Raw genomic sequence first — 11,340 nt, forward strand, 5'->3', positions numbered from 1 at the left:
ATCCAATAATTCTGCTAAATGTTCCAAAGCAACCTGGAATGTTCTTACTAGCTAAGCAATGTCCACTGCTTAAAAATTATAGCAGCCACAATAACTTGCACTTAGTTAAATATCACAAGTGAAACTGGGATGTTTGGATGAAGTGCACATTTATAATATTGATCTAATCAATAAGAATAATTCAGAATAATTCTATAAATGTTCTGGAACACTGACTGTGCAGCTGTTCTTAGCCAATATAGTGATATACTGAAACATCAGTAACTATTTGAGAACAACCCAGGCACATAACCTACAGCACTTAAAGCCATCAGAAAATATTTTACTAGTTCTGCCCACGTCATTCAACCAACAGCCCAGATACATATAAATTGATGCCAGATCTCAGCATGAACCTCTAGCGGCTCTTTACTTCTTTCCTGCTCAAATTGCTACAAGTTTTATCTACAAAATGAAGGTGGTACTAGTAGGGCTGCTTTTCCTCTGTGTCATGGCTATACATTCTGAAGCAACAACTATTAAACTCTGTGGGAGAGAATTTGTCAGAGCTGTTGTCTTTGCTTGTGGAGGATCACGGTGGAGAAGACAACTTGGTGACCCTTTCTCAGAAGTGCTCATAGGTAAGCATATAATTTCCCAAATATTCATAATTTGGCAAGCAATCAGTCATAAATAAATTTACCATTAACTTGATTTTACTATGCTATGGTTTAATAAAAAACATTTTAAAGATGAGTTATATTATAAAAGTAATAACATTATAACTAATAAAACAGAAACTAACATGGAGAAATCTCATTCTGCCCTATTTTGATGGTAGGAGCACCAGAAGAGGTTCTTAAATGGACCAGAGCTGGCAGTTATCTATTCAAGTCCCTATGTCTCAACCTATGCAAGCTTTGAAATATGCTACATAATATTGTGAGCAATATTGCATAGGATAATACATATAAATCAGTTTTTAGATTTCTACAAGCTATTTTTTAATGATAGGTGTTGGGATTATTTTGTTTTAAATAGATGGTTAGACAGACAGACAGACAGACAGATATAGAGAATTGAATATAGAATATAGAAATTCAGAACTTTAAAGGAGTCTTCAGGAATATATTTTGGTGAATGAAGCAACATCTCTTAAGGCTCACTGAAATCAAGTGCATGATTACAAAACTCAAAATCAGTTTGCTTTTGATCTTTTGAAGTTAATATATAATTCCTATTCTAATTACAGAAGCATTTGGAAGAAGATATAATCATCTTCATTCTTTTGAAAAGAAGTTAGCTTCAGTTTAGGATATACTTTCTGGAAAAGCAAAGCTTTCTGAAAGCAATGCAGTTGTTCCAGTATAAATTCTTAGACTGAAACTTCCAGGTTGATCTTCTAAATATTAACAACACAGACTATGCACACAGGAAAAATTTAAAAACATCAACTTTTATTTGGTAATAGTTTTAAATTTTAGGTTTATGGACATAAAATCTGAACTTGCTTGCCTCTCATTTTTATGTAATGGAACAAGAAATGCATACATATTTATAATTTAATCTCATTCCACAGATGCCAATGGAAATTACATGGAGAAGTCAAAATCCCAAAGCAACGAATTAATCCAGTACTACATGGAGTCTGAGAAAGATTTGCAAGACATGCAACAGAAGTCTGTACACAAAAGAAGCAAGGATGTTGTGCAGCTTACAATCACTTGTTGTACTATTGGATGTAGTGCAAACACTATAAATTCACTGTGCTAAAATATTAAAGTCCTGCTATGGAAGCTTATCTAATTAAGACGCATCATGTCTAGAATATAGCATTTTCAAATCTTTTCTGTTACACTTTGTATTCCCCAGCTCTGCAGATGCTCCTAACTCCTATTTTGTTTAGGATATTACATAAATTAGAAACACATTATCCATACTTGTGTATCAGCCATCTGAAGTTAGTTGCTTTGTTTCCTAACTTTTGAAATAAATGTGCAATTCAATAAATTAGTTTCCCTAAACTGTTCTTGTCAATGCATAAAAATACTATTGGGCTTGCAAATTTAAAAAAATATATCTCTGAACATGTTTCACTTTCTTATGGAATTCAAAGAACAGTTTGAATGAATGATAGAGCTCGATGGTTCAGTTTAGGAGCTTTAATCCATGATAAAGCTAATGGAAATCCTGACTGAAATCCTGGAATGACAGCCAGAAGAGACAATATCGATCTAGGCATTTCAATGTTTATTCTTCTAATTACTTCTTGCCTGGACTGATCTCAAAATAAAGATACTTCTGAGGTTTTTGCAAGGAAACTTGCAAATAGTGATGATAAATATTTGGTGGAAAAAGAAAAAACTATTTGGGGAAGGAATGCAGGAAAGAGAATGTTGTAATTTTTTTTTTACAGAGATAGGGAAAGGCCTACCAATATTCTTGGTTGAAAAACATTTGGTTTCAAGAAATGGTCAGTGTTCCAGAACAGCTGCAGCTAGCAGTCATATGGGCTACATATTTCACATTACTCTCATCTCACAGCCTCATTCCAAATGCATTTTAATTGGGGGGGGGGTGTTGCCTCCATTGGACTACAGATTTCAGGTGGTGACTGTGATACCTCTACTCATAAGCCGCAAAGTTTTGTGACTGCCTTACTGTGATTCCAACATTTCATGCCTGAAATTTAAATCAGCTTCAAATCATGTGCTACCATCTGGGCTATTTATTCTTGTGCGTCTTGATCTTTTAAGACGAGTTATCATGTACTTATTAATGGAAAAACATAAATACAAATAGACAAAAGGTAACTATAAATGGTTTCTACATGTTTTTATTTCAAATTGAATCCTTGTATTTCTTTTTTGAAACTTTATACAGTTTATCAATACATTTAACAAGTGATTTTAAAATATTTTTATATTTATATTATTTAGCTGTATCTGCTCAATAGGCAGCCTCTTAGGAAGTGGGCTGCTCCTTAACCAGTCATGTCCTTATCTAACCATTTTACAAAAAGAAAGGGAAAAAACACAAATTACTATTGCTATTATCTACTGTGTACACTACCATATAGTTTCCCACTGCCTTTCTATTAACACATACATTTCTGCGAAAAGCCAAATTGTGTTTCTAATGGATCAGCTTACCTTTCAAAATAGTTATCTGTGTAAGTATAAACAAATCTGCTTATTATGCTTATACACCAATCATTATTCAAGAATGTAAACAGGTAATTGTATCTCACATTTAAACCTATTATTCCATCACAGGTAATTATAACAGGGATACTGAATCTCTTCCTGAAAACTACAATGGTGCTTCAAAGTTTGTGAACCCCTCTGAATTTTCAATATTTCTGCACAAATATTACTTAAAATAGGACCTGTTCTCCACATTAAAGAGAACCTAATTAAACTAATGAATCAGGAACATTATACTTGTTTATTTATTGAGGAAAATGATACCAAACCACACACCATTAATGCAGAACCACTGAAAAGTCAAAAGGGTTCACAAATTTTTAAGCACCATTGTATTCAGGACCAAATAGCTGGGTCATTAGTTGCAATTACAATACGGGTGTCTCAAAAATTAATTAATGTTTTCTTCCATAATTAATAGATTATTTAGTAAACATAACAACTATGCACATTAGTTTATTAATACAACTTATCACCATGTTAATGTTTGATTGATTTGATTTTATTATATTTATATGCTGCCCTTTTCCCCCGAAGGGGACTCAGGGCGGCTCACAATTCAAATCAGGGAAGGAGGGTACAAACAAAAAATTAAAAAACAAAACATAACAATGCATAATTTAAAAACACACAACAGTCATACCATTCGAGACGGGGGCAACAGCTCTTTAGCCCCAGGCCTGTCGGAACAGCCAGGTTTTAAGGGCTTTGCGGAAGGCCTGGAGGGTGGTGAGCGTTCGAATCTCCACGGAGAGTTCGTTCCAGAGGGTCGGAGCAGCCACAGAGAAGGCTCTCCTCCGGGTAGTCGCCAGTCGACACTGGCCGGCGGATGGAATTCGGAGGAGGCCTAATCTGTGGGATCTAATCGATCTAGTGGAGGTGATTGGTAATGTGGATTGGTAGTGGAGGTAATGTGGATAGAAGTATAATTAAAAAATAAGATCTAGTTTGTTTTTCAGTTCACATCTTTTGCATCATCATTCAGAGTAAAGGGCATAGACATTTGCAAGAGCAAACAATGATCTATTTTTAAAGGAATATGAAGAAAAAGTATCACTTGTAGTATCCCAAAGGCATCTGCTTCCAATCTGCATGCTCTGTTTACCTAGCTGTCCAATGTATATAATCACAATAATTTTGTATCTTGGTACCATCAGGTCTTTTATCCTGGCTTTTATTACCTAGGAGAAATATATACTTGCTTAAACTCTTAGTTACTGTTAGAGTTAGAATTAGAAATTCTTAGAATACAGTACAAATCTGTTTAAAACCATTCCATTTTAAGTACAATTGATTATGAAATTGGATTTATAATTCCAAATAATTTAGAAGATCAAGTATTGTTGATTGAAAGTCACAAAAGCTGATTCTACAGTTAGTCAGGGCAATTTACTCCTATGGTATAGACAGTTATAAATTCCTAAATTATAGATTGCATCATAAATTCTTGACCTTCAGCTGTTCCCTCATGCAGCAATGACATCGTATTCAATAATATATAAAGGTATATAATAGAGAAAAGTACATTCTGAATAGCCTGAAAAGTTCTTTGCAATTTCTTTTTCTATTTTACAAAAGAATAGTAAAGTAGCACTATGAGCTTCTCAACAAATAACTTGAGATATAAAATCATAGCTGAAAAAGTTCATTTGAATATGTCCTGACACAGGCTAACACAATTATCAAATATTTTTAAAGCTATCTTAATATTTCACTCTTAATGTCCCATTGTTGTGTTGTGTTGCTGAAAAACAATTGAAACTTCGTTCAAATAAAGCTTAAGATAGATTCCCCTCTATCTGCACTTTAGAGTTTCTATAAGATCTATTCCAATACTGATTTTAATTCTTACTTTAGTGATAATTTTGTACCTCAGATATAGTTTTAGTCATTTGCCTGCACAACTCTGCTTCATATTGTTCTTCCTGTAGATAACTTACTACCACATCCTTCAAGATGTTATTCACAGCAGTGACTGGGAAATACTTTGTAGGACCTGAGAAGCAGAGAGATAACTCATTTTATTTAATCCATGTCATTCCTTTCTATTTGATTAAAAAGTAGATAACAATTATTAAAACAGAAATAGGAAAGGTGTGTAAACTGACTTTAATATTAATCATCAGTTAAAATTTGACAAAAGAGTCCCTTCTTTATAAATTTGCTAAACACAGAGAGAAAATGGAGCTAGGGTAATTTCTAAGGAAGTGGTTTCCATAGCCTGAAAGGATTTAGGAATAGGACCTTCTTGCAGATGCCCATTTTGTGATATTCATAAAAGGGGAATCTTCAAAAGGGCCTCTGCTCTTAAAGCCTGAACAGATCTACACTTGTGGGGGGGGGGGATGTTCTCCTTCAAACAGTTGGTCCTCAGGCTGTTTAGAGCAGAGGTCCTTAATTTTTGTGTGTGTTCTCTTTGAGAATCTGCTGAGATCTCTGGAGCCTTTCTTAGAAAAAAATGGATTCAGTGATGCTCAAGTGCCCTAAGAAATTTCCTATCTATCATCAGCATTTCTATTGTTAAATTTTAATTTCAACTTTTCCCCCCATTCAGCCCAACTCAGAAAAGAGGGTTTTTAGAATAATGGTGGATTTTGTTGATGTGCTGATGGCACTTCACTCCAAGGTTCTGATCTCCCAGGTGACTGAATCTAGATATTGAACAGCATGGAGGACTGAATATAATGCTTTGAGACAAAGCAGCTAAATGATCTGTGATTTCAAAAAGTAACTCCTTAGCCCTTCCTTCTCAAAACCAACTGATGGAAAAGAGTTACACTGCAAAACTGTTGGATGTTTGAATTATTCAGAGCTATGTCTTTTGTTAGTAGCTTCCTGGGTTAAATGTGCTTTTTGCTGGTCTCTCATGTTGGATGGCAACTTTATATTTTAATGAGCATCTCCCTGAAACTTTGAATTACATTAAAGCAGAATGCATATATTTAGTATCTGTGAATGTCTTTTTTTCCAAACTGGATTTAAATAAAGCTGTTGATTTTACAAAAGAATTGAATAATAGCATTTTTATAAAGAGTAAAGGACCATATTATTGTTTATGAACCTTCCCTTTTTTAAAATTTCATTTCTCTTTTAAAATTATTTTTAATGTAACTATACATTTGTCAAGGTATGCTATATATAATCTTTGGATGGTTTTTTAAAAAACCTATAACTTTATTTTCAAAGTGCAGTATATGCATGAAATTATATTATGAAATCATTCCAAATTGATAAAAAGTTTGGCAGCTCCATACCAAAAAAATTGATTGCCTGCAAGACATTCATAATCTTCAAAAGGCAATGTTTCAATAGAGTTATTAGCTTATAACTCTATTGAAACATTGCCTTTCCAAGATTATGGATGTCTTGCTGCCGATCAATTTTTTTCCCAACAGATTTCCTTCCGACATATACTTTTTTAAATTGTATAGTTTATTTGTTCTGCATCTATGTTTTTCATTCCTACCCAATTGAAAGCAGGAAGGCAACTTTATTTTGCACTAAACTGTTTTAACCCTGCTTTTAACAAAATATAAGGACGTTACTGTAAAGTATATCCATCCTCAAAGCCTGCCATATTGTGTCATTATACTAGGAGGGGTAATCTTGGGAGGGATGTTCAAAGAGGCTGCAGGCATGCTCCCAATGTTCATACTAAGGGTACCAAGCTGAACCCAGCTTCCCAGCTAAAATAAGAAGCACCTATATCGGGTAGCAATAATAAAAGAAGATGCTCAAGACAGATAATGACTTTAGAGGTTGATGACTTTGGCAATCAAATTTAGTCTGGAACTGATGGAACATGTAAGTAAGATATATTCTTCTAATTGGAGATTAGAATGTCAAAGTTGGAAAGAGAAGGAAACAGCATGACCTAGAAACCGAAGAATGATGTCTGGTTATGAAATACCTAGGCTGCTCCTACTGCTTGATGCCATCACCTTTATTAAATATACTTGTTTCACCATTATTATCAGTCTTGCATAAGTTAATCTGGTCTAGAGAATACAGTAAGTCCTAAATATCTTACATGGGGGACTGGACAATCAATATGAAAATTATATTTACCTAATTGGTATGTGTTCTCCATCTGAATAGCTGGACGCAGGCTATCTTCATGGTGGCCAGGTTCATCCATATATGACACAGTACTTACAGAGCTAAACATAATAACCAACAATAACTGTATTCATTGCCATATTAATTTAAAAATGAACAACCTGTTCAAGTATTATCAAGGAATGTAAGAACTATCAGAATAGGGATTCTTGGTATGTTAAGCTCCATTGATTTTGTTCATAATAATAAGTATAGTCTTGATATAGAATTTTTTTTTGTTTAAAATATTTTATTCATTTTCATTTTATATAATCACATATATACTGTGCAAGATTGAGGCCATATAACATTAAGCAATAAACATAACTCTTCTTATATTCCAAAATACAAAACCAACATAACGCTTCAACCCTCCATACACCCTTTCTTTCTCCCCCCTCCAACTTTCCTTTCTCCCCTTCAACATTCCCCTCTTCTACTTCCCCTCCCCCTTAACTTTCCTTTCTCCCCCTCCCTTCCATCTCACCCTCCTTCCATTCCCCTCTCACTTCATCTCCTGTTCAAGTATTATCAAGGAATGTAAGAACTATCAGAATAGGGATTCTTGGTATGTTAAGCTCCATTGATTTTGTTCATAATAATAAGTATAGTCTTGATATAGAATTACTCCCATGCCTGGAGAAGTACAAGTCCACAAATCTTAAAGTTGCTGAGGTTGCGGAATATTGCTCTACAACAACTCTGTTCTTTACATGACAACCTTTTAGTTACTTGAAAACTGCCATTTTTATTCCCTTCCATTCTGTCTATTCTTTCCAATCTCATCTTGCAACTGGAACATACCCCATGGTAGAACAACATGCTATGAAATAACTATAGAATCTTTATTCAATATGGTTCTCAGGACAGGACAGCTTCTTAAAAATAGCTAAATACTCTAGGAGTTTTTAACTATCACCGGGCATTTCCATGGCTAAATATAAAACAGTGTTAACCTCAGGGTGCCCAAAGGAAATAACCCAACAGACTACCAAAGAATTAATAAGATGAAAAATAAGAAAATATAACACTGCTACTTACTCTTTGTTTCTTCCAAAGAAATCCTTTGCTCTGATCTCATGGCTCCCCAAAGAAGATGTGCTGCCTCTGTTCTTGGCCAAGCGGGTGGCTTTATCCTTCATGATCTCTGACATATTTACTAGACATGAATTATACTTTAAACTTAATATTTAGCTGAAAAGGTATTGGCAGCTGATAAAGAAATGAATGTCCATTTTACAAAATCAAATAACTGAAAAGGCGTAAATGTACATTGCATTAGCTTTTAAAGTCTTTGGCAAAAACAATTACATCATCACATAATTATGTTTTTTTTTCTTTTGTAACCTGTAACCTAAGTGGAATTGAGAACCACCTATGATCACAGCATTACTACAAACAAGATTTTGCAACTCCCTTGTTTGCAATCAAAATGAGAGGAACGGGGCACTAACAAAAATCAAGAGTACTTCAGAGAAAGTTGTTAATTCTGGAATACAAAATCTGCACTTATTACTCTCCAGATTCAACAAGTGACACTTTAAAATAGCAAATTTATTCTTGGGAAAACCCACAGCCAATTCTATCATACATTCAGTGTGTTTTCCAGATTTTTTTTTTAATACTATAAGAAATCCATAAGTTGAACATTCAATTCATGCTCCACAAACTCTACATTCTCCTCAGGAAATATCCCTATTGATGTTTTACCTCCCAAAGACCCATTAGATCGCACAGGGTCGGCCTCCTCCGGGTTCCATCCACTAGCCAATGCCATCTGGCTACGACCCGGGGGAGGGCCTTCTCTGTTGCAGCTCCAGCCCTTTGGAACGAACTCCCCACGGAGATTCGGACCCTCACCTCTCTCCTGGCTTTCCGAAAATCTGTTAAAACCTGGCTGTGTCGGCAGGCCTGGGGTTGATGAGCTCCCTTCCCCTCTCGACAGGTGTGGTTGTTGGTCATTTTAAATGTCTGTTTTGTATTTGTATGTTCCCCTTCCCGTTTGAGCTGTTCGCCGCCCTGAGTCCCTTTAGGGAATAGGGCGGCATATAAATAAAATAAAACTTAAACTTAAACTTAAGTTTTGCCCTTCTATTTTTGTCCGTTCAACTGGACTTTCTTGGTTGTTGTTTTTTCCTTTGGAAACGTTTTGCTTTGTCATCCAAAACTTTTCTTCAGGTCTTGGGTGAGAAGCGAAGTCTTCAAAGAAAAAACAAAACAAGAAAGTCCAATTTCTTTGGGGATTTTAATGCCTAGTGAAATGAAATCAGTGATCTGTGTAATTATTTCAAATGCTATATTCTGCTTTAAATGAAGCACCCCACCAGGTCTGCAAAAATTCATTCTCTCGGGTCCCAAAGGTGCATTTTCAGGAGTCAACTGGACTTTGTTGTTGTTTTTCTTTTGAAGATGTTTCGTTTCTCATCCAAGAAGCTTCTTCAGCTCTGACAGGATAGCGGGGAATGGTGTCAGAGCTGAAGAAGCTTCTAGGATGAGAAGTGAAACGTCTTCAAAAGGAAAAAAAACCAAGAAAGTCCAGTTGCCTCCTGAAAATGCACCTTTGGGACAAGCATGACCTGGATGGCTGATCATCTCTACAGTCTTTCTCCCAGGGGAATCCGACTTCGACCGATCGCCTGGAGGAGATCAAGGGGCTTTCATTGTCCTTGTGGGACGTTTCCAGGTCTCCAACTTGAGTCCGAACCCAACCCAGTGCCGACAAAAACATGCTCTTTACCCCATTAACTAGTCCGCCAGACTGCTCACCGCGCCGTCCTATCTCGACTGCCAACCATCCGAACCACCGCTAAGTGGCATCCAACTGAGAAGCAACCTTTTACTCCTTGCTGCGTTTTGCCAGCTATCCGGACGCTGGGCACCCGAAAGACGGTTGCCGCGGTCCTTACCGCTTTCGCCGCAGCAACCCTGGGAAGCCGGAGATGTTGCTGGTTTCCCGGACGACAACTTGGGCCCTCGACGGCTGAAAGGGAAGGGCGGTCTTAGCCTTGCCTCCGCCTCCAGAGAGGCTGTGAGGGAGTGGAGCGGAGCGACTCGCGGCGAGAGAAAGACAGGCTGGCATTTGTGGCTTCAGGCGCCCATGTTGAGGTGGAAGAGAAGGCTGCCAGGGCGCAGCGTGCGAAGAACGCGACTGGAAGTCCGCTCCACCGTTCAAGCGGTAGAGCAGACTAGCCGCCAGCCAAAAAGGGAGTTTAAAGCAAAAGCTCTGCGCGCGCATCTACCCCGCCGGCTCCTTTCCCGAGCTGCACCTTTTGCCGCTCTGCCTCCCGAGCCGCGAGTGGGTTTTTCGGCTCCCGTTTTTCTCTCCCCGCTGCGAGGTTGCTCCGCCTTGGAATCTTGCGCGCTCGGGGTTCTTAGTCGGCCTCGCTCGGGGCGAGGAAGCGTTGTAGCCTTTCTCTGGGCTGCCCCGAGCCGCGATCTCCAGCGGGGTCTATGACAATAAGTCACGGCCATCTCGCCGCAGACAACTTGGCGCGGGACAACTCGCCATGAGACAATTTGCTGGGGGACAAGAGTTACACTAATATCAAATACATGGTGGAATAGGAATCATCAAAGAAAGGATGCGAAAGGAGGGACAGAACGGAATGTGGGTGACAAAAAATGAAATCATTGTTTCTATATTTCGAATAATTAAATTGAATTGTTAAAATGGCCTGTGAGTTGTCCGCGCGGCAAGTTGGCCCTGGTGAGTCGTCCCACTCCGGACTTCCAGTATCTTGCAGTTCGTGTCTCTGAATTCCTAGGCCAGCAGCCTTTTGATCCTCCCCATGATTGGAAGGGCGGGGGGTGTACTGAGGAAAACCCCTTAATAGTTTATTAGCTTATGAGGCAACTTTGGCTTCCTGAGAATATGACCTACAGTGTTTGCCTAATATATAAAAATTGTTGCTTCTTCCTAGCGTTTTCCCTCAAGTGCCGGATCTGCTTTTCCCCCCAGATCAAGTGAGTGGTGATCTACTGGTTGTGACAGGAATTGACTGACTGGCTTATTGCCAAAGCCTGAGATCATAGAAGGAGTGACTGACCCAAAGTCACC

General features: G+C 37.6%; 2 protein-coding genes across 4 annotated transcripts; one reads left to right on the forward strand and one right to left on the reverse strand.

The window, feature by feature from the left end:
* The first annotated feature begins 490 nt into the window (after window positions 1–490).
* INSL5 (insulin like 5) lies at window positions 491–1,752 on the forward strand. Its single transcript, XM_087720756.1, has 2 exons — window positions 491–620; window positions 1,559–1,752. Exons 1-2 carry the CDS (start codon window positions 491–493, stop codon window positions 1,750–1,752), a joined length of 324 nt encoding a protein of 107 aa, XP_087576882.1.
* A 1,047-nt stretch (window positions 1,753–2,799) lies between these two features.
* Window positions 2,800–10,514, reverse strand: DYNLT5 (dynein light chain Tctex-type family member 5). Of its 3 annotated transcripts, none has more exons than XM_014054886.2 (5): window positions 10,190–10,514; window positions 8,325–8,442; window positions 7,254–7,345; window positions 5,057–5,181; window positions 2,800–4,366 (listed from the first exon to the last, which is right to left on the reverse strand). In XM_014054886.2, exons 2-5 carry the CDS (start codon window positions 8,435–8,437, stop codon window positions 4,163–4,165), a joined length of 534 nt encoding a protein of 177 aa, XP_013910361.1. In that variant the 5' UTR covers window positions 8,438–8,442; window positions 10,190–10,514; the 3' UTR covers window positions 2,800–4,162. The 3 variants fall into 3 exon arrangements, with proteins under 3 accessions (XP_013910361.1, XP_013910360.1, XP_013910359.1); XM_014054885.2 differs by having other exon boundaries at window positions 10,050–10,514; XM_014054884.2 differs by having other exon boundaries at window positions 10,021–10,512.
* Window positions 10,515–11,340: the final 826 nt, after the last annotated feature.

This window comes from Thamnophis sirtalis, unplaced genomic scaffold, assembly GCF_051295495.1.
Source record: "Thamnophis sirtalis isolate CommonGarterSnake01/CBP01778 unplaced genomic scaffold, rThaSir2_p1.2 scaffold_7, whole genome shotgun sequence".
NCBI lineage: Eukaryota > Metazoa > Chordata > Lepidosauria > Squamata > Natricidae > Thamnophis > Thamnophis sirtalis.

Bases quoted from the DNA above. Each gene is read 5' to 3' on its own strand.
- DYNLT5 (XM_014054886.2), bottom strand. From the start codon at position 8,437: ATGTCAGAGATCATGAAGGATAAAGCCACCCGCTTGGCCAAGAACAGA. The intron at 5,182-7,253 runs GTAAATATAATT...TCTGCTTCTCAG, and splicing joins GGAGAACACATACCAATTAG to GTCCTACAAAGTATTTCCCA. The intron at 4,367-5,056 runs GTACAAAATTAT...TATTTCTCCTAG, and splicing joins TGACTAAAACTATATCTGAG to GTAATAAAAGCCAGGATAAA.
- INSL5 (XM_087720756.1), top strand. From the start codon at position 491: ATGGCTATACATTCTGAAGCAACAACTATTAAACTCTGTGGGAGAGAA. The intron at 621-1,558 runs GTAAGCATATAA...CTCATTCCACAG, and splicing joins TTTCTCAGAAGTGCTCATAG to ATGCCAATGGAAATTACATG.